We start from the raw sequence: 23,979 nt of genomic DNA on the forward strand, positions 1-23,979 counted from the left end.
GAGATTTCTGTAGTGAGGGCCAACGGTAATTTAAGACATTCACAATCATCTGTGTCCAATAGGATTTGAATCCATAATCTGTTGGTTATGTAAACCCCATCTGCTTGGTCAAAAAGTACCATAGTTCTTTATATGGTAATCCCATCCATGAAAGGTTCAAATTATGGCACTGTGAATGGGCAGAAAGTAGAGGAGAAGAAATGTTTTAACATTGGATTTGAAGACCTGCAAATTGTGCTTTGTAGGAAAGATATCAGTAAAAGGAATGAATGAAGAGAAGGAAAATTTTCATTGTGTAGAAATTTTGGAGATATTACACACATTAGAGCAGTTACTTACAACTAAGAAAAATAACTCAATGTTTTGACTTTGTACCAAAGTCATCATCTGGAATACATATGCATGATGTAAAAAACAACCCACATCACATTACACATAAGTAAGCTGTAGCATAACTGCTTTGTTAACCATTTACACTGGTCTAACCTCATCATCATCATCATCATCATCATATTCCTGCCATGTACCCTCAAGGGGTGTACAGGATATGACAGTACTACATGAAAAAATTACATCATTACTAACTTCCTATCTACAATTTTCCTCCAATTCAGTCTGTCACTTGTCAAGACTCCAACATTATCAGATCTTATATTTCTATCGTCTAAGGCACTTTGTACCGTATCAATCCACCTATATCTTGGTCTTCCTCTGGGTCGTTTTCCTGCCAACCTGGCAGAGAACACTTGTTTTGCTAATCTTTCCTCTCCCATTCTATTTAAGTGACCATACCATCTGAGATTAGCTCTGCTAACGCATTCCTGGATGCTGACAATGTCAAGTTCTTTCCTAATATCCTCATTTTTAATATGATATTGCCATTGATGCCATCTGTTCACACCTCTAATCTTTCTCAGGACTCTCATATCTGCGGTTTCTAGTCTTTGGTCAAGTGTTTTACTTCTGACCCAGCTCTCAGATCCATAAGTTAAAATTGGTTTGAACACAGTCTTGTATACAGCTAATTTAGTGTTCCGACTAATTTCTTTCTTATTCCATATGAATTTATTCAATTGACTTCCCACGATACCAGCTTTGCTGATTCTGTTGTCTATTTCTATATTTAGTTTACCATCTTCAGTAAAAATTGTGCCTAAGTAGCTGAAATGTTTTACTTGTTCCACAGGTTCTCCATTCACAACACAGTTGACATTTTCAATGATTCTGCCTATTTTCATTGTCTTTGTCTTTTTATTGCTGACCTTCATACCATATCTATTACAACAGCTATTCAATTTAGTCAGAGAATCTTGCAGACTTGTAGCGGATTTATTTAGAAGTATAACATCATCCACATAAAGCAAAGAGCTGACATTAACATCTCCAATTTTGATATCATGATTAATACCACATTCCTTCATAATGTGATCCATATAGATAATGAATAACAGAGGGGATAATGTACATCCTTGTCTCACACCAGATTTAACATTAAACCATCTTCCTGTACTTCCTTCAATTCTAACTGCTGACTCACAACTCAAATAAAGACTAAGTATTGCTTGATATAATGCCCAATTGACACCATATAACTGCAGCGTATTGAATAGCTTCTCTCTTGGCACCTTGTCATATGCCTTTTCCAAATCGACAAAACTTAAATACAGATCTTTGTTATATTCCCATGCTTTCTCGACTATTTGTCGTAAAGTGAAGATCTGATCCTGACAGCCTCTATTTGGCCTGAATCCAGCTTGTTCTTCACCAAGCTTTTCTTCCACAATTCTTCTCAACCGTTTCTCAAGTATACTTGCATAGATCTTGCCAGGAACACTCAGTAGGGAAATACCTCTGTAATTCTCACATTCAGTTTTATTTCCCTTTTTATATATGGGTACTATGAGAGCTCTACTCCAATCATCGGGAATTCGTCCCTCTGTCCAGGCTTTCTGAACTATGCAGTGCAGCCACTGTAAGACTCTTATACCACCATATTTCAGCATTTCTGGTCGAATATCATCTACTCCTGCTGCCTTTCCACATTTCAAGCCTTTGATGGCTTTTTCTACTTCAAGTATGGATATGTATTCCTGACTGCATGCCTGGTCAGTGTTTTTTATCACTGTGCTGTCATCACTGCTTGTTTCATTTAGCAGTTTTTCAAAGTAATTACTCCATACTTCAAGGATATCTTTTTCTCCTGTTTTCATTTCACCTTTATCATCTCTAATTCCTTTTACAGCACTCTTTCCTCCATTCCTAAGCTTCTTCAACAACCTCCAGAATATTTTGCCACCTTCTTGATATTTATTTTCTATATTCTTGCCAAAGTCCTCCCCTGACTTTTGTTTAGCTAGTTTTACAGTGTTAAGCTTTCTTACATTTGTCTCTGTATTCTCTAAGAGCACAACCTGACTTATTTGCCAGGAACTTTTGATATGCTTTCTTCTTTTCGTTCACTGCCTCTTTAACTTCCTGTGTCCACTAGGGAGTTCTGATTTTTTTATCCTTGCACACAACCTCACCACATGCCTCTCTGGCAGAATCAATCAATGTTTCCTTCAGAGTTTGCCACTGAATCTCCAAGGTTTGATTCCTGTTTTCAAACTCTTTCATTTTCTTTTCAATAATATTTCTGTATTTTAGTCTACAGTTTACATCTGAGAGCTGCTCAACTTTTATTCGCTTTAAAACTTTCTTACATGTTATTCTTTTCAATATGAAATTTAATTTTATCCTGCTCAAGACTAAATAGTGATCACTTCCAATTTCAAATCCTCTGTACACTCTGGTGTCCTGCACCAGGGGTCTAACCTCTAGTGAGGAAAAGAATGAAAGAGAGGAAGAGGAACATTTAAATTTTTTAAAAAAATTATATATGATAATAATAAAGATCTGGGTTAGAAATAAAACAGCTGATCAAAAACCACAGATGAATCAAGTGACCAGATGACATCTGTGGCAGAAGTGTATTAAAAATGAAGATATTAGGAAGGAACTTGACATTGTTAGCATTGAGAGATGTGTGAGCAGAGCTAATCTTTCCTCCCTTTTTTATTTAAATAGAATGAAGGAAAGTCATAATTCCAAAACAACCTTTGTGAATAGAAGTATTTTATTCAGGCAATTCTTAATTATTATTTTTTCCTATATGTTATCTTTGTAGTTTGTATTTACTTTGCTCAATTTTATGTGTTCATTTTAATCGTTCTAAAATAAGCTATTAAGAATACCAAGACTTTGCTTCTGAAAATCCTTGCTACATGTAAGCACATTACCATGACTCCCTGACACATTATTCATATTAAGTTCTATCTTTACATTTTTTAAGTATGTAAAGCGAAAATTATTTTTCCAAATAATTATTCAACATTAAGTAATACTTTTATAATGATTCATGAGTAGAAATACAGATCAGTTGTAACAGAATGTTTGTAATATATGATAACTAAAATAGTTTTTTTTTTTTTATTGTGCCAAAGTCAAAATATAAAGAATAAAATTGGCATACACAAGGCATTTCATCTGTGAGATTCTAGCAATGTGCTTGAATACACATCTATCTTTACCTATGTATTGTTCTCTGAAGATGCCAGCTTAACTTTAGTGAAATATAAGAAATAATAATTAAGTTACTTTAGTTATTGTATTATACTTGACATGAAATTATATTCTTCTTTTAATCCCTTTACCCAATGTAAGCAAACAAAAATTATGTGTATTTGTATATGGAGCATTATGGTAAAGGCCATCACCCAGATTTGTTTTGACATTTTTTGAAGTCAGTTTCCCCACTTAAATAAAGGTCAAACCTAGTTTGGGTACTGGCTTTTACACTTTTTAACCAGCAATAAAACTTTCAACAACTTTAGTTATTATATCTACATTGTTATTTCCTTAAATTACAAGTATGAATAATGATCACTTGTATAAGTTTGAATTGTCATATAATTGACTTAGCATAAAATATCATTATTAATTTTTTTTCTTATATATAAGCATACACTTTACAAAATGTTTCTGTATGTTGTATATTACAGCTCAGAAAAAGACCACACAGAAGAAGTGCCTCTAATTGAAGATTTTCTTCATACTATGACAGCTGTTGTCTTAGAAAAGAAGTAAGTTCGTTTTTGGTTTAAGGGAGTCTTCATCTCTTTATACTGTTTTCAGTAAGACTTTTAGCAAGCTATTTTCAGTATCTGAAACTTTATTTATAATGTATCAAGGATGTTAGCAAAGTGTAAATTAGTGAAGTTTTTTTGAAGACTCATTGTTTCAGATATTGGAAGTAATCAACCTAATTAACATTGACACATATCCTCTCTGTCTATTTTATGTTCACACTTTATAATAGGAATACAAACTGAAGTCCTATCTTAAATGAAACCTAATTCCTTTGTGTGTGCAATGCCATTCAGTATGTCTCTCACATTTTATTTTTGCAGTTTATCATAAAGGTGTAGTATTGTAGAGTGACATTTCTGCACAGTAAAATCATGACCATATCATTAAGAAAGACCATAGAGTTTTCCAAACAAACACGAATACTTCACAAAATTAAATATAGCTTTGAAAACCTCCTTCATATCTATAGTAGGAACAGTCACACTCACTTCGAAACAAAATTGACTCTTAATGCTATAGTTAAAAAATTAAAAAAAAAATCCATCTACACTATGTCATTGATCACAAAAGTATAAACAAAGAATTATGATCTGTTAGCCTTATCAGAGCATTGTTAAGGTTAATATTTCATTCTTTATGGCAGCATAATCCTTATATTATCTCTGAAGTAAACCCAGTACTAATTGCTGGGTTTACTTCTGACCTTACTCACAAATAAATTTAAATTAGGCACTTTGCATGACTTACACAGATATTTTACTACATAATACATATACTGGGTAAACAGATTAAGAATAACAAGATTACTTAATCATTTGAAACAAAATTCGTAGATATTTTTAATCATGCATTTTTTATGATACATTAAAGATATTCATGAAGATTATAGTAAAACTATAAGTAAAATGCAATTAGCAAATCGAATAAGGCCATCTTCTAGTGCATAGACTCAGTAAATAAGTATTTAGTACATTTCTACAAAAAGTAAAAGCTGTTTTTTTATCATAAAGTTTACTTTGTGAACTTTATCCTGATTCCCATTGTAAATTAACAAATAGATCAACTGATATTCAAAGTGGTTGTTTACGGAGAAGGTTATCCCTATTTGTATATTCCCAATTACTGAAACAAAGGGTAGAGAAGTGTACATAGACTGTAAAACTCATGCCTTAGTTACCTAATGAGTGTATATTTCAAAACATAAGGGAAGCATGTTGCTCAAAACAAAACACTAAAGTTTCTTCTGTGCATATACTTAAGCATGTAACTACAGAAAGAACTTCAACAAATCCAAATCTGATTTTTGAGCACACCAAAGATGAAATAACATTTGCATTCTCAAACGAGTTTTGCCTTCTGATATTTCACTAAAATTATTAGTTGTAATTTCTCTCCTTTTTTTTTTTTTTTTTTTTTTTTGTCTTAGTTGTGCAAGGTCATGAACGATGCTTTTGACTGGATTTCATAACACATCACATTGTATTATTTGGTTAAGAACTGGACCACAGTTATTGATAATTTGACCTCAATCATTGATTTCTACTCAGTTAAAAGATCCACTGGTTTAGAATAAAACATTAAGAAAAACATTGAATCAGTAAATAATTAAAGAAATAATATGGTCGACTTTTCATTATATCAAATTCATAGGCACCATAAAAATAGTTTGTGTGAATTTTCTTTAGGTCATTATCTTCTAGTGGTGTTAAATTTAAGTAAATAAACTCCTCACTGTGTTTATTAATTTTTGACAAATTTTATCAGTATTTTAATATTTAAAGTAAAGAAGAGTGTTAATGAACTTTTGTTTCAGTTTTATATGTGACTACCAGCAGCTTTTTCCTTTTGAAGATGATTTAGAAATGCTCTCACAGACATCATTTACACTGTATCCTTTAATTTTTAAATTAACAAAGCAAAATAGTTTATTATGAAATTACTTTGTACTGTGTTTGACCTTGCTTATTTATTTTACTATTTGGGTTCAGTATACCATCTCCATGACTGAATGATTTCTACATGCAGTGCACTTGCTCAGGAAAGAGACCTAGATTCAGATCTCCTATGCAAAAGAAAAGTTATTAGATATTTCCCTTTCCTATGGGTTGTGTGTTGGAATCTTGCTGACATGGTTGTTTAATGTCTTTAGGCAGGTAGATGATTTTCAGCACCTGATGTAAGTACACCATTCTAATTTTTGGAGGCCTGAAATAATTGAAAAAATACTATGCTTTCTAGAGTATCTGAATTATCTAATCTTCACTAATGATTTGCTTTAATATTAGTACTATTTACTATAGATGAACAACCTTTCATGGGTGGAATTATCATACAGAAGGGGGGGGGGAATGTAGGGCTAAGTTAGTTTATCTTAAGAGATAGCAAGGTTCTTCCTTGTCTTTCATAAAAAAAAAAACAGTTGAGGAAGATGTGCATGTACAGATCATCATCAAATTCCTGCCATGTACCCTCCACGGGTGTACAGGATATGATAGTACTACATGAAAAAAATTAAATCATTTACTAACTTCCTATCTACAATTTTCCTCCAGATCAGTCTGTTACTTGTCAAGACTCCAACATTATCAGAGCTTATATTTCTATCATCTAAGGCACTTTATACCGTATCAATTCACCTATATCTTGGTCTTCCTCTGGGTCGTTTTGCTGCCAACCTGGCAGGGAACACTTGTTTTGCTAATCTTCCTTCACCCATTCTGTTTAAGTGACCATGTCACCTGAGATTAGCTCTGCTAACGCATTCCTGGATGCTGACAATGTCAAGTTCTTTCCTAATATCCTCATTTTAAATATGATATTGCCATTGATGCCATCTGTTCACGCCTCTAATCTTTCTCAGGACTCTCATATCTGTGGTCTATAGTCTTTGGTCAAGTGTTTTACTTCTGACCGAGCTCTCAGATCCATAAGTTAAAACTGGTTTGAACACTGTCTTGTATACAGCTAATTTCACTCTTAGTCCATATGAATTTATTCGATTGACTTCCCACCATACCAGCTTTGCTGATTCTGTTGTCTATTTCTATATTTAATTTACCATCTTCACTAAAAATCGTGCCTAAGTAGCTGAAATGTTTTACTTGTTCCACAGGTTCTCCATTCACAACACAGTTGACATTTTCAATGATTCTGCCTATTTTCATTGTCTTTGTCTTTTTATTGCTGACCTTCATACCATATCTATTGCAACAGGTATTCAATTTAGTCAGAGAATCTTGCAGACTTGTAGCGGATTTATTTAGAAGTATAACATCATCCACATAAAGCAAAGAGCTGACATTAACATTTCCAATTTTGATATCATGTTTAATACCACTTTCCTTCATAATGTGATCCATATAGATAATGTATAACAGAGGGGATAACGTACATCCTTGTCTCACACCAGATTTAATATTAAACCATCTTCCTGTACTTCCTTCAATTCTAACTGCTGATTTACAACTCAAATAAAGACTAAGTATTGCTTGATATAATGCCCCATTGACACCATATAACTGTAGCATATTGAATAGCTTCTCTCTTGGCACCTTGTCATATGCCTTTTCCAAATCGACAAAACTTAAATACAGATCTTTGTTATATTCCCATGCTTTCTTGACTATTTGTCATAAAGTGAAGATCTGATCCTGACAGCCTCTATTTGGCCTGAATCCAGCTTGTTCTTCACCAAGCTTTTCTTCCACAATTCTTCTCAACCGTTTCTCAAGTATACTTGCATAGATCTTGCCAGGAACACTCAGTAGGGAAATACCTCTGTAATTCTCATATTCAGTTTTATTTCCCTTTTTATATATGGGTACTATGAGAGCTCTACACCAATCATCGGGAATTCGTCCCTCTGTCCAGGCTTTCTGAATTAGGCAGTGCAGCCACTGTAAGACTCTTATACCACCATACTTCAGCATTTATGGTCGAATATCATCTACTCCTGCTGCCTTTCCACATTTCAAGCCTTTGATGGCTTTTTCTACTTCAAGTATGGATATATATTCCTGAATGTATGCCTGTTGAGTGTTTTTTACCACTGTGCTATCACTGCTTGTTTCATTTAGCAATTTTTCAAAGTAATTACTCCATTCTTCAATGATATCTTTTTCTCCCATTTTCATGTCGCCTTTATCATCCTAACTCCTTTTACAACACTCTTTCCTCCATTTCTAAGATTCTTCAACAACCTCCAGAATATCTTACCACCTTCTTGATATTTTTTTTCTATGTTCTTGCCAAAGTCCTCCCATGACTTTTGTTTAGCTAGTTTTTACACAGTGTTTAGCTTTATTACATTTGTCTCTGTATTCTCTAAGAGCACAAGCTGACTTATTTGCCAGGAACTTTTGATATGCTTTCTTCTTTTCCTTCACTGCCTCTTTAACTTCTTGTGTCCACCATGGAGGTCTGATTTTTCTATCCTTGCAGACAACCTCACCAATGCCTCTCTGGCTGAATTGATCAGGGTTTTCTTCAAGGCTTGCCACTGAATCTCCAAGGTTTGATTCCTGTTCTCAAACTCTTTAATTTTTTCTTCAATAATCTTTGTGTATTTTAGTCTACAGTTCACATCTGAGAGCTGCTCGACTTTTATTTGCTTTAAAACCTTCTTACATGTTATTCTTTTCAATATGAAATTCAATTTTATCCTGCTCAAGACTAAATAGTGATCACTTCCAATTTCAAATCCTCTGTACACTCTGGTGTTCTGCACCAGAGAGAAAACATCACTATCAACAATAACATAGTCAATGAGACTTTTCTTATTCCTAGCCTCTTCTCTCCATGTGAATTTGGGCACATTTTTATGTTGGAACATAGTGTTAGTAATAACCAGTCCATGTCCTGAGCAGAAATCCAACAGATATTTGCCATTATTATTAGCTTTGCTCTTTTCTCCAAATTTTCCCAAAATATTTTTGTATGTCTCACAATCATTTCCTACTCTGCTATTTAGATCCCCATCAAGGACCAACTTTTCATTTTTCATTGTGTCAGTTGCTTTTTCTAAAGCCTCAAAAAATTCCTCCACTTCTACCTTAGTGGAACCTTCTGTGGGACCATAGGCACAAATAAGTCTCATTGTCCAGTTCCCCATTCTCTTATTTGCCCACATTACTCTACTTGAAACTGACTGCCATTCAAGAAGATTAGCCTCGTATTTTGTGTTGAATACTATGGCTACTCCTTCTTTTCCTTGATTGTCATTGCCTGAATATAACATTTTGTATTTATTGCTCAGAAAGATCGCACCAGTTTTGGTCTTTTTTGTTTCAGTCACCCCTATTATGTCGATCTGGTACTTATCTAATTCCTCAGCTAGCTCCATTTCTTTGCCATTCAGGCTTCTTATGTTGATAGTACCGATCTTTAACTCTGGTGATGTTGAATTGGGGTGTGCGTTCAGATTTGTTCCAGTAGCTGACTTTTTGCTGTTCGCCTTGGTTCCCTGGCGAAAACAACGGGGGCCTTGTTTAACTGGGCGACGCCCCAGCCGGCATGAAATTTTGTCATGTTGTGCCATCATTTTTTATTTTGGTTTAACCAATAAGAGTACAATTTGGTCGGTTAAATTCCAAATTGCCAGCCCATCCTCGTTCGTTCAGTATCCAACAGAGTGCACCATGAGAGGTTAGGATTGGACATTAGGGCAGAAGTGCTGGTCGGTTCTTCACATTCCTTTAAAGGCTATGTGGAGGTCTCCTCTCAGTTATACAGCTTTGACCCTTAAGTACCCTGCATGTGCAGATATATTTATCATATCTGTACATGCATATGTTTATCATATCAGTTACAATAAATATTGCTGCTAGGTTACAGTTGACATATGCAAGTGGAAATGACTTATGAAAAATGATCATGATATGGTTCTTTTAGACGATTGACATTAGACCTCCATAGAGTAAAATGATTCATCCCAAAATGATATTCATAGCTCATCATACTGTTCCTAAAATGTATTCAGCATTTTGCACTCTAAGGCAATGCATTCTCACCCACCACTCTCTATGCAAAAAATCTACTCTCCTCCCCACCCGACTCCACTCATCTTTATACATCTTCTAGGATAAGCCCCCTTGTTCTCTACCATTCTTTGAAAAATTCCATCCACATTAATCTGGTAATAAGCCCTTACCAACTTATATGTCTTAATAATATCCCTCCTGTTCACTAAACCCTGCAAGTTGCATTTCCTCAATCTTTCTTCATACTCAACATTCCAGAAATCAGAAACCACCTTTCTGGATGCTTTCTGGCATCTCTTGATCCTTTTGAAAACCACGTAACCAAATCCAAGCACAGTAATCCATATGCAGCCTGATCAAAACTTTATACAGTGGAAGTAAGAATGACATGTCGGTGTTCTCTGCATTACTGCCATAACCTGTGCTGTCTTCACAATTTTAGCAGTTCATCCATGAAATTGTAGTTTCTTATCCATCATCACCTACAAATCTGTTATCTCCTCCACCTCCTCTAGATATCTTTACCAAGTGTATACTCTGCATCTAATCTTTGCCTCCCGAATTTTAAAACCTTACATTTTACAACATTAAACTAGTAACCACACTTACTTGCTCATTCATTATTCAAGTTCTCTTGCAAGCCACAACATCTGCTCTACTCCTCATTGTTCTTCCCAACTTTGCAGCATCTGCAAATGACTGTGTATCATGATTCAGACTTTCCTAATATCATTAACAAACAAGTTAAATAGCAATGGGAACCAAAACAGACTTTAGGATACAATCAGTGACTTTCGTCATCTGGGATATTGTATCCTCATATACATCATACACAACTTGCTGATTCCTATCAGACATCCAGTCTCTAATCCAGTGCACTAATCTTCTATCCAACCTCATTTGTTTCAGTTTAATTACTAGCTTGTCATATACATATACTACTGTGTATGTGTTTAATTTGTCATCTTGTTATTAAAAAGTAAGTAAACAGGATCTTCCTTTAGCAAACTCCTGTTGTCCATCAAAGAGAATGCTGCTATTTCAACCCACTTCTGAATGTTTGTCCCCTTTAACCTCTCTAACACTTTAACCATAACTCCACATACACAAATTGGCCTGTAATTCAAGCTTTCTTCAAGTCTTCTCACCACTTCCCTCCTTATGAAGCAACAGTTTTGTCCCATTTCCACTCTTTGAAACTTGTCCCAATGTAAAACTTATTTTAAAAAGATATGTCAAAACTGTTAACTCTCCCCAGAACATTTTCGTAAACATTATTGATATATTATCAAGCCCTACAGCCTTATTAAACATCAAGTTTATTCGATTCACCAATATACACCAGTGAGTGAGCAGTAAAACATTTGGTGTTCCTTTTCTAAAATATAACTTTCATGAAGTAAATGTTAAGAAATTCAGATTTCTTAAAACCTTCTATATGTCTGAAAACAAGCAGAATTTTTTGTCTTGGCATAATCCATGTATTCTTATTCTATTCATAATTCTTTCATTTGATTTTTTTTTATGTATAGAATATAAATGTTAAGTTACAGCTTATTATTCTTCTTCTTCTGCGGCTCATCTTACTTAAGTAGGATCGCTGTTTCTAATGAGTCTCCTCCACATCTAGCTGTTTTTCCACATCCAAATTCTTCATCCTCCCCCACTAGCTCCCCCATCTCTTCTTTGGTTGCCCCGTTTCCTCCTCTCCTGCACATCCATCTGCATGACCTTTCCTACATACTCGCCCTCCCTTCTTGTCACATGACTACACCATCTCTGCCTTGCCTCTTGTATCTTTGCTCCTAAGTTCATGACTTTCACCATTCCCCTTACATAGCCATTTCTCAGACAATCTGTGCAGTCGGGGTGTTTGTGAAACATCTGGAAAGATTAGGGAGCAGAAGGAGGGTTGGTGGTGGAATAATAATGTACAGGAAGCAGTGAAGGCAAAGAAGAATTGGGACGAGTCAAGAGTGGAGGAGGACAGAGAGGAGTGTATACAGAGAGAGAAAGTGAGAAGCCAAGAGAATTGTTGCACAGGCAGTGGCATATCAAGAAATTTATGATCAATTAGAAAAAAAGGAAGAACAGGGGAAAAATTTATTGACTGGCAAAATGTAGAAATAAGGCATCAAAGGACATCTTACATGTGAGACAGATCAAAGACTCCAAAGGAAAAGTATTAAGGAAGGATGTGGATATAAGAAACAGATGGAGAATGTACTTTGAGGGGCTTTTGAACAAGGAAAATGTGGGGATTCACAGAGAAGATGGGCAGCCATCTTCTTATGAGGGGGATGGTGCAGAACATCAGTAGAGTGGAAGTTGAGGAGGCTGTAAAGAGGATGAAGAATGGAAAATCAGTGGGCCCTGACAGAATCCCAGTGGAGGCATGAAAGGCACTGGGAGAAGGGGCATTGACCTGCTGTGGGATCTGTTCATAAAAGTTTGCCAACAGGAAAAATGCCTGAGGAGTGGAGGGAAAGTACTCTTGTTCCTATTTACAGGGGTAAAGGGGATGCACAAGACTGTAAGGTTACAGTTTATTTAAAAAAAAAAAACATTGAGCATACAGATATCCTCAAGGACAGAACTGCATATTGCTGATTCAATTGTACTTGTACATTTCTTGCACGTGTGCATTTCTTTTCTACTCTTTATATGAACAATTTTCTTTCAGATACTTTGTTATATTTTTGTAGTCAACTCATCACAAGCATTGTTTGACTTTACTGAAACATAAGTTGACATTCATGAATAGCATGTAGACAAGTTGTTTAAATGATGAAACAGTAGCATAAGCATAAATGATAGAAAAATCAACAATGGAGATGTAGCATCATAAGTTGCAATAGAACAACGAGCCTAATTATAATATTAACAGGAGTTAGATTTTTGGGTGTGAGTTCACCACAGAATAGTTATCTCCATTGGGATTTTATAATATTTCCTTGCATCTATGGGTTGTTGTTTGGGTCAGAGAGGACTGCAGCCATGTGTTATGAAGAATATATATATATATAAAAAAAAAAATACACCAAGTATCAAGCTAAAACATCCTGGTCTTGTGGAATGTAGTCATGTAATATAGGTTGTTCTCTTGCGTGTGTGTAGAATTACAGAAAACAAAAATACTTGCTAGAACTGTAGTTATAATCAGAACTATGCTGCTCTACTATAACACTTTCCTCATCTGCATTCTGTTATTTAGATTTAGATTTTTATATACAGGAGATAAACCAAAATTCTACTAATAACGTATGTTGCTTTTTATGTAAATAATCTGTTTCTTAAAACAGATTATTTACTTGATCACATCAAGTTAGTTTGAAGGATGAACAGATTTACATAAGCAGGATGGTCTACACTTGAATGTGTTTGGTATCAGGAGTCTGTAGAAATTATTTATTAATATGGAGAGACAGAGAAACTGCATCATGATGGGAGGAATGGTGGTAGTCTGTGGATAAGAGCAACTAAGTTATGTAACTGCGTTAATAAGAATGTGCATAATGGAGGTGATTATGACAAAAGGATGATTACATGCTTTTCAGGTTCAGAGACTTATTATGTGTTGTAATTCAATATGGTGCTCTACACTGGTTGAAGGAACTTAGATTGTACTAGAACTGTTGCTCAAACTGAATAATAATTTAGGAATAGAGGCTGATGGAATGTCAACACCAATGCTAAAGTGTTCAGCTGAACTGGTCATACCTTTGACCTGGCTGTATAATGTAAATCTGATCACAGGGAATATTCCACAAGAGTGAAATGGATAATCCCATTGACAGGAGTGGTTCAAAAACTGATGTGTCTAATTATCATTCTGTTAGTTTCTCTGGAGTGGTGGTGGAGATTTTGGAAAAGTTAAGAAGAGCTTGCATGCAGAAATGGATTGACAGAAAATCTATAAAAATTGCATTGAACATCATGGATTTACTAAGGGAAGGTCATTGAGTAATTGTTCACATTTTATAATAATGTTACTATTATATGATTATTGTTTATTAGATACTTGTGCCATGAGAGGTTTCTTCAGTTAACACGAAAAAAACAAGGGATAAGTAATACTATTTATTTAAGGTCATATATTTCAACCTGAATATTACAGACCATCATCAGTGATGACAACAGTTAACAAAATAGAATGTGAACAATAGATGATTTGAAAAACTAAGAGTTGTATGGTGTTATACATAAAACAATGCAATGGTATAACTGAGGACATATGATTCAGCCACATCTTGACTACTGCACATGGATTGGTCACCTGAGTTTCTTGGGGACCATTAGGTGGTTGAAAAGATTGAGACGAGTGACCAAAATGGTGACAGCTCTGTGGAATACTCCCTACAAAAATAGGTTGAAGGTGTGTGGGTTACAAAGTTTAGTTGATAGGTAGAAAAGAGGGGACATGATAGAAACTTTTAAGATATTAAACAGGTTTTATAAAATTGATACCAAGTGAAATTTTTCAATATATGACAAATAGTCATAGAACTAGGGGCCACCTGTGGAAATTGTGTAAGAGTGTGGTTAGTAGGGTTGTGTGCAGACCAAATTTTTTGCATGGAAAGTGGTATGTGAGTGGAATGGATTGCCAGAATTGGTTGTGAGTTCCCTGACAGAATAGATTCAAGGAGAGGTATGATAGGATTTGTGTGTATAATTGATTTGAGTCTCCAGACTCCATGGATCCATCGAGATGCCATAAATAAATAAAAAGATTGAAAATACAACCCAGAAGATAATTGCAGTGCTTTAATGAACATTAACATGCAAGGATAAATAACTTATTTTGCCCTTCACAAGGCCTTGATATGACCTAACCTGGATGTGTGTGCAGATATAGTGGAGAGAGTGCATAGCAGAGTGTTAAAAATGATATTTTGACTTTTGAATGTTGATTATAATAACATATTGCAAATGCTTGGGCACTAGCAAACGAGAAAGAGGAGTAATATGATGGAGACCTGCAAGCTTCTGAAAGAGTCATATAGGGTACTGGTAGATGGAATTTTTCATTTTATGGAGGCTGGGAGAGGACAAGAGAAGAGCATCTATCAAAGTTGGGAATAATGCAGTCAAGAGCTACATTTTTCTCTCATAGAGTAGTGTGTGGCTTTCCCTTTGGGGGTGATGAGTACAGGTAATATGGATGAATTCAATATGATAGCTGCTGAAGGTAATATGTGGCCGTCTTTGATGAGTCCCTGACTCCTTGAAGGTCTCTGGTAATAATAATAATCAGAATATTGCATTAACTGATTTGTATGCCTATTCAGTTTATTGTTTAATTTTTAAGGGGGGGGGGGGGGAACGGCACAAATATTAAGCTGATTAAAATCTTTGTGAACCAAAAACATGGTATCTAGCTGTGTGTGTGTGTGTTCACCAAAATGATGTTTATATAAAGATACCTAATTCTTTATTTTATATATGGTGTTAACTTTGTACTAATAAAAATACATTTTGGCTAAAATAATAATTCCTAATTGATTTACTTTAAAAACATTAAGATGATTGTTTTGAATAACGATACATTGAAAAGTTTCATACCATAACTGTGTAAATGTACATATGCCAACATGTAACCTGTAATTTCTCTTTTGTATGTCCTAAATTAAAAATCTGATCTTGACAGTCCTTATTAGGCTTGGATCCTCTTCTCAAGTATGATTGCATATATCTTACCTGGAACATTCAGTGGGGAATGCTGTAATCCTCAAATTCAGTTTTATTTCCCTTTTTTTTATGGATACTATTATAGCTTTACTCATCTAGAATTCAGTTTTGAATTATGCATGCAGTCAACGTAAAGCTGATTTACCCAGGACTCCAGAAATCTACTCACCTGGTGATGAATAGATTTCTGGAGTCCACATGTTGCAATTCATCTCCTGCTTATAGGCATTCACAAACATTTATGCCTGTGGTGGGATCCAAACCCACAACTTGTTGGTTGGAAAAACAGATATTCTAACCTCTTGTCCAACCAGGTCAACATTATTCTATAAACAAAACAGACTTTGTTTTGATACTCTTACACACACACACACAGCTAAGCTGTTTTACATTTTTTTGTTTTCTATCAGGCCATCTGATGACTTCTTTGCCCAAGGACTTTGATATGCTTCATTCTTTTCTTGGACTGTCTCCTCGCCCCCCCTTCTCTCTCTTTAACTTTTTGTAGTATGCCACAAAAGTTCAGATTTTTTGATTTTGCAGACAATTGCAATCATGTGATATTTTCTTCAGATTTTACCACTGAGTCTGAAAGATTTGGTTCCTGTTTTCAAACTCATTTTTCTCCTCCAATAATATTTGCATATTTGAGTCTACAGTTCACCTCTGACAACTGCTCAATTTGATCATTTTTTAAAACTTTCTTGTATATTTTTCTTTTCAGTATGATATTCGTTTTTTATTGTATTCAAAACTAAATGGTGATCACTTCCTTTTTTTTTCCCCTTTTTTTTTTCAAATCTATTGTGTACTGTATGCTGATCAGAGAGGTGAGACTTATTTCTTTTCTTCTTTCTCTGTGAATTTATTCACATCTCTATGTTGGTATATGATATTAGTAATAACTAGTCAGTAGCCTGAAAAGAAATCTAGCAGATTTCCAATACATTTCTATATGATATTCATTTCCTTCTCCCTGTTTAGATCTCCAACAAGGACCAGCTTTTCCTTTATATCAGCTGCCTTCTCTAATGGCATAAAAATTCTTAATAGGACCTTTGTATAGCTAAAAACACAAATAAGTCTCTTAGCCCAAATTTCCATTTTGAAATTTATCCATATCACCCTACTTGAGATCACCTGCTATTTGAGAAATTTAACTTTGTGTTTAGTGTTGAGTACTATAGCTACTCCACTTCTTCCTTGATCTATTATAGTTATCTTATAGTTGTTATTTAACATTATTTCACCTGTTTTAGTCATTTCCTTTCATTAACATCAATTATGTAAAAGTATATGAGTTATCTGCAAGTTCCACTTCTTTCCAGTGATGCTTGGTATATTAATAGTGCCTGTTTGCAATTTTCTGTGGGTGAGTGTGTTCTAGTAGCTGACTTTCACTAATTTCCTTCTCTGCATTCCATGAAAGTTGTGTGGAGGTCTCCTTCCAGTTATATAGACTTGACCTTTAAGTGACCCTATTTAGGAAGTAGAATACAAAAATCGTCTTCCCTTGTTAGATGTGCTAATTTGAAAACATAGTTGACTGTCTACAGTCAACTATGTTTTCAAATTAGCATATCAGTTTGCAAAAACCATTACAAGAGCATATTGGTGCTCTGTTTCACAATTGTTCTTCTCATAAATTTTATACTATTAAGATAGTGTTACATTGGGATCACACCTTGTGCTTTTCAGATGCATGCCCTTTACGAATCAGAATTCCAACATATTAGATTCTTCTATTCCTCTGAACAGGTGTAACTCTCATCATTTAGAAGTAATGAATAATGATCCTAATCTTCTCAAGTATATGTTCCTAGGATCTGCATTGCTATATTATAGTGAATAGTTGTAATTCCTGTGTTTAGGAAGTAGAATTTTCCTGTGTTGCTGATGTCATCAGACTCTTTGGATCATTTGTCAGTTTATATGTTGTCTCTTTGCCTATTCTGGCATACCCAGGTAAAAAATCATATATCCTTTCCAGTTCTTCATCAAATTTGTGAACAAGCATCATCTAATGCATCTTCTGGCACAAAAATTTTTATATATAAAAATTTTTATATTATAGTCTAACCAAGTGGGAAAAAGCTTTTATGTTCATTTCCCAACTTCAAGTTCATTAGCCATTTACAGTTGGTTTCATTTGTGAACAGTCCACTTTGTAAGCTTGGAATCTGATTTCATAACTTACAAGTCTTTTACAAATGTCTATCCTTGGACCTGTCCAGCATGGGAGGTCCTATCAGTAATTATGTTACTCCCAGCATAGCTCTCTGTGTGATTGAAAAACACAATTCCTTTCACTACCACCACCACATCAGATATTGTCAGATGGATTGGTAATTACATATTATTGCAAACTAACCTAACAATCACTTTATCTCTTAAATGTCTGTATCAACTATATATATATATATATATATATTACAAAATAGAAATTGTATTTTATATTTATATATTATGTAGTACTATCATGGTAAGCTTTATGCTCCTTGAGAGTACATAATCAGTTATGCAGTGGTAATATTGAACATTTATTCTTTCACTAACAACTAACACAGTAGATTTTATAATGTTGGAAGTTTTTTCCCACTTGGTTAGACTATAATAAATTTAGATTAATCCTTTATTCAAGTGTAAGTAAACAAAGTTTGCGCCTGAAGTATCTTCAGGACTGAGGCAACTCCTGGTAAGGTGGACTAAGCTCTCATCACTTCTAATCCAGAGTAATTTAATAATAAGGTGAGACACCTTTTGGCAACTCGTATAGGTAAATATGACTTCTCCATTGCTTCCACCTTACTATCACCACCTCTGGGTCTGGCTTCCACTGATAAAACCTTAATAAAGTTTGAAACCGGTCTGGGTAATGCCCCTTCCCTTAATGCATAGCATTATTCATGTCTGCGAGAAGATGTGCTTTGCGTTATGGGAGATACCAAGACAAGTGATGAGAGCTTAGTCCACCTTTACCACAAGTTGCCTCAGTCCTGAAGATACTTCAGGTGCAAAATTTGTTTGCTTACACTTGGATAAAGGATTAAACTAAATTTATTATAGATTTTATAATGCTTCCTCTAATAACTGTATCACTCCAGAAGTAATTTTGTTATCTTGTTTTCTCTGATATCAGTGGTTTCTTATGAAATTTTTCAAAAATTTACTTCATTTCACCATTGATGCAATTTAGCATGGTTAAAAATTGTTAAGAAAAACTCAAGTAATAAAACTATAACACAGTCCATCACTGCTTGCTGTTATAATACACCAATATATGTGGTTTTAATTTGAAATATCCTTTAGTGAACATAATTTTAGCAAATTATGTTTACTAAAAGATAAGCATAATTTGTTAAAATAAATAAATAAAAATTAAATCATGATCTAGCCAGTACTGAATAACAAATATATAATAATGTATGTGGTTGCAGTTTCAAAATGCCATGTGTAAATTTGCTGCTTGACAAAGGTTTGTTGATGGGAGAAAACAATCTTGCTTTTACATTATCAGATGTAATTACCTACTGTGGCTAAGTCATTTGGCTCATAATGAAACTAATTATGATGATACGACATTTAATCCTATAAGGCACATTTATTTAGTTGCTGATATTTTGCTGGTTTTATACCAAGCATCTTCAGAGCACAAACAGTTTGTCACAGTATGCAAGCAGCAATACTTAGTTAATATTAACTTTTTAATATAATTAAAATTGTAACACAATGCAATGGTGCTGGTCTCATAAAATTCCCTTACCAGCATATCAGTTTTTGACCCATACAAAATAGGCAAACCATTCAGAAAACATGCAATCAACAGTCATAATATACTGACTCATTTCCTTAATTACCTCAATCATAAATCCCATAATGTATTCTCTAGCTGGTTTGTCTGTTGGTGAAAATTCATATTTCCATGAGTGGAAAAATGAGAGAAATGTTATTACCATCTCTGTGTGAGACCATCAAACATTCTTATAGTTGCAAAGCCCTTATAAATGTTTCTCATAAAAGATGAAAACCCAGGCCTGTCTATCAAAAGGCATTGCTGATGTCGCCTGAGAGATTCTGATAAATATAGTGTAAAACAGTTAAACTACATAAGCCTCATTCATTTAAATTAGAATTAATTAAATTTAAGAGATAAATGTTTGACAAATTGTTGCTGTTTTATGGTACATTTACATTATTATGTTAAAATATATTAAAATTATATTTCTCAAAAATATGGAGGCAGTACACTAGATTTAGCTACAAATATAGAATTTATAAAAGTTCATACAATATGTGTTGCCTTAACATAACCAGTGATCCCACTAGAACAGACTATATTTTGAGTAGTATTTATTCATCTTTTGAACTTCTTAATCGAGTACCTTCAAGTCGCCCAGTGCCATCAGATACAAGTTCTGTCTCTTCTGCTTCTAATAAATTGACTGAAGAACAAACGGACTTATTACCACATTCTCAGGTGTGTCATTCTTTCTTATTTGCTTTATGTAATACCAGCTGTTTAAACTTTTTCATTGTGCATGCACAGCTACTGACAAATTTTTGTGGTGTATGAATCTTGCTTGTTAATCAAAATTTGCATTTTGAGTAATGTTTTCTGATTAATGCTTAATTGTTATCATATATTTTCATTAAAAGATTGAAGCTAGATAACTGAGAGGAATGCAGAGAACTGACAAGGGCTTCTAAATGAATTGTTCATTCCTGTAATGCATCATGTTACTAGATATCCACTTTGATACTGAACAAATGAGGATGGTTTGGAAAATAAGAACTTAACCAACCACATTGTATTCTATTTTGGCTGAAACTACAATATACATTATGATTGTACAACACCAGATACTATGTTAGCTGAGCTATCACATTATTGCTGGAATACCCTCAACAGAATTAGAGCTAGACAACATCATTGGTGTATTTTGATATTGGTATACTCTCAAAAATATGAAGAAGTACACTATTATTACCATTTCTAAATAACTGAGAGGAATACAAAGAACGGTTGTGTATTGTGTGTGTGTGTGTGTGCGTGGGGGTGTTCTTACTTGATGTTTAAGGTCACTTGACCTGATACATTCCTGTAATACAGGAACAGTGTACCTATCAGAGGAATTTGAAAAATATTGCCATAATTGATGTTTGAGAAACTAAGAAGATCAGAAGATCCCTTTAAATAATAAACATAAGATCATTTATTCAGCTTTCTAAGGAACAGGGAAACTATTCCACTAGACACGAATTTTCATGGAAACCAGTGAAGTGGGCAGATTCCAAACAAGGAAATTGTCCACTGTGACTTAGTTGTGCCTGTGATTGATCCCAGGGAAGGTTCTAGTAGGGAAGAAGCAGAAAAAAAATTTTAGGTCATTAAGAGGGCAATTGATATAAATGAAAAGCTGGTTCTTTTTGTAGACAAAAGCAGCAAAATAGGAGATTAATTCCAGACATACAGAAATGTTTTAGTAAATTTTAAAAACAGGGTGGGGTTAATAATATGGCATTACCTCCTGCCATGATATAGACTAATCATTACTGTGTTCCAACATAAAAATGTAAATGAGTTCATTTGGAGAGAATACACACACACAAAAACAAATTGGACAAGGATACAAGAGCTTATAGGTGATTTAAAACAGGTAACCATGTATTGTTTAGCAGAATAACAATGAGGCTCATTGGGGGGGGGGGGACACATAGTGATGCAATATCCTGCCTTATTATGATTCACTCATACAACACTGATTATGACCAATGCCCATTTATACACTGCATTTGCTCATACAATGCTTTTAGCTACGTGATGCTCCCATGAATCAACCGATGGGCTTTCATTAACTATTCATTTGTTTATGACTTCATTGTTCATTGCATCTGTGAGTTATAAGCTGTTTGACTGTTTTTTATTTTATTGTTGTTAATAATGGCAGAGAAAATTCAAAGTAAGGGTGCTGTTGCTTCCAGTGAAAAGAAGAAGATGTAAGCCTATTACATTACATGCTGAGGTTAAAATGATTAAATTTAGTGACAGTGGTGTATCAAACACTGAGATAGGTCATAGGCTAAAATGACTGTAACAACAGTAGTTATAAACAAAGATAAAGTTCTTAGGAAAGTGAAAAGTACTACACTGGTTGGCATGTTCTCTTAATCCAATCCATTCAAAATAACTTTTATGTTTTCAAAAAATTATTCAAAGTTTTTTGTGAGCTTAACTGACATAAATTAATGTTTTTTTTATATCATATATGACTATTTAAAAATGTTATTAAACCATTACATGCATTTACAAGTGAGGGAAAAAAAAAATAGTAATGATTCACATATGATGAAATTTGCTATACAACAGTGGTCCAGAACCTAATGTGTCATATGACCAGGGTATGCCTGTATATCTGCTCTAGTTTTCTAAATCTAAATCAAGTAGCTCATAGATTCATGTGAACTGTAGACTTAAATATACAGCTATTATTGGAGGAAAATTGAATGAATTTGAAAACAAGAACCAAACTTTGGAGACAGAGTGATAAAATCTGAAAACATTCTCTGATTCAGTCAAAGAAACACGTGGTAAAGTTTTAGTTTATATTCCCTTGGTTTGTAGTTATTCATAATCATTAAATTAATACTGTCAAAAATCCATGTAAAAAAGTAACATAATTTAATAAATTAATGACTAGTTTCAGACCACAATATTGTGTACTTCTTCAGATTGATACAAGAAAACACAAATATAAAGAAGTATTAACATGGTGATTTCTAAATAACAAACTGCCATTTTTTTAAAAAATTCATTGAACATGCGACAGGTGTTGAATGAAGGAAGCATGAGCATGGGTCATTGTGGTAAGGTATAACATATTTTAACTGCTAGCCTAATATTATTATCCACATGTACATCTCTTATGATCGCTGCTTGAGGATCATTAAATATCAGGCCTTGGCTTTTAATTACATTGGGTCAGACATCATATCATCTCACCAGCCTTTTTAAATTTGCAATAATAAGTATTAAATTCTGTGTATCGTATTTTTGTGATTTGCCAATTGACTTGATGGTTTTCATTAGTGTGTGAAAGGCCAATCCAGATTTATATGCTTGTTTTTTTCTCAGTATCTCTAACACATTCTTTCTCATCTCAGTGGAAGATCATAGTAATGTTACATTTGAAGTATATATATATATATTATAGCAGGCTCCTATAGTATAATATATATATATATATATTATACTATAGGAGCCTGTGTAGCTCAGTGGATGTGGCGTTTGTATACCACGGCGCTTGGCCGCACGAAGGAAGACTTGGTTTCGAGTCTAGTCGGTGACTAGAGGAAATTTTTCTAAGCCTTTTTTCGACCGGTTCCTGAGTTAGTCGATCTCTGGCATGGGCAAGCAGGTTTTTCCTCCTGGAAACTCGGGTTTTTCGTCCCATAAACTCAAGAAAATCAACTGTAGAACCCACATTATTTCAGACATTAAATATATTATGTTAGGGTTAGGGACCACGAGATGGCAGCACATTTGAGCCGTCTCTCTCTTCACTGTGTACTGCTTGATTAGTGATAGCTTTGGGCCATCTATCTCTGATTGGTACCAGTGGAGATTGAACTGCCCACTCAATCTCCAAAAGTTAGATAGGGCTAAATGGCCTCGCTTACTCCCGTATATGGGAATAAAAAAAGGCGTTAGCTAATTTTTTTTTTTTAAATATATATATATACTTTTTGTTTTCAAACACGCTACTGTCTTTTTGTACTTGTTCTGTTATTACAATGTTAAGTCTCTGTAATTCTTTATATATTTCTTTGATTGTGATACCTGAAGATGTTGATCTATTCAACGAAACTTGTTAACTAGTAGTATCTTTTTAAATATACCATGTCATCTTTTTATTTCTCAGTAACAGTCATTAAAGCTTTTTGAATAATATTCCAACTGAGTAAAAATGAATTCTGAAAAAAAAAAAAAATATATATATATATATATAAATAAAAAAAAAGTTGAATGTAGGTTGGTTCTTAATGCTAGTTCCTACTGCCACCCATCACAAAAATGGGGTATCATCAAAAAAACATTAAAAGAGAGAGCCATTACATTATCACATGATAATGATAAAAGAAACAAGGAAATAACTTACATTAAAGACATTCTTCAAAAAAATGA

The 23,979-nt window shown here is 34.1% G+C and overlaps 1 protein-coding gene across 1 annotated transcript in view; it reads left to right on the top strand.

Annotated features, from left to right (window-relative positions):
* The window catches only part of LOC150105492 (activating signal cointegrator 1 complex subunit 2-like), a 277,206-nt gene that overhangs the window by 135,751 nt on the left and 117,476 nt on the right, over positions 1-23,979 (top strand). The window contains exons 12-14 of the mRNA XM_090393972.1: positions 4,041-4,121; positions 5,942-6,016; positions 20,112-20,274. Coding sequence (XP_090250098.1) covers positions 4,041-4,121; positions 5,942-6,016; positions 20,112-20,274 — 319 coding nt within the window. The remainder of the gene's footprint in view (positions 1-4,040; positions 4,122-5,941; positions 6,017-20,111; positions 20,275-23,979) is intronic.

The sequence above is a fragment of the Typopeltis vanoorti genome, chromosome 6 (genome assembly GCF_054136105.1).
Source record: "Typopeltis vanoorti isolate ZY-2024b chromosome 6, IOZ_Tvanoo_1.0, whole genome shotgun sequence".
Lineage (NCBI taxonomy): Eukaryota > Metazoa > Arthropoda > Arachnida > Uropygi > Thelyphonidae > Typopeltis > Typopeltis vanoorti.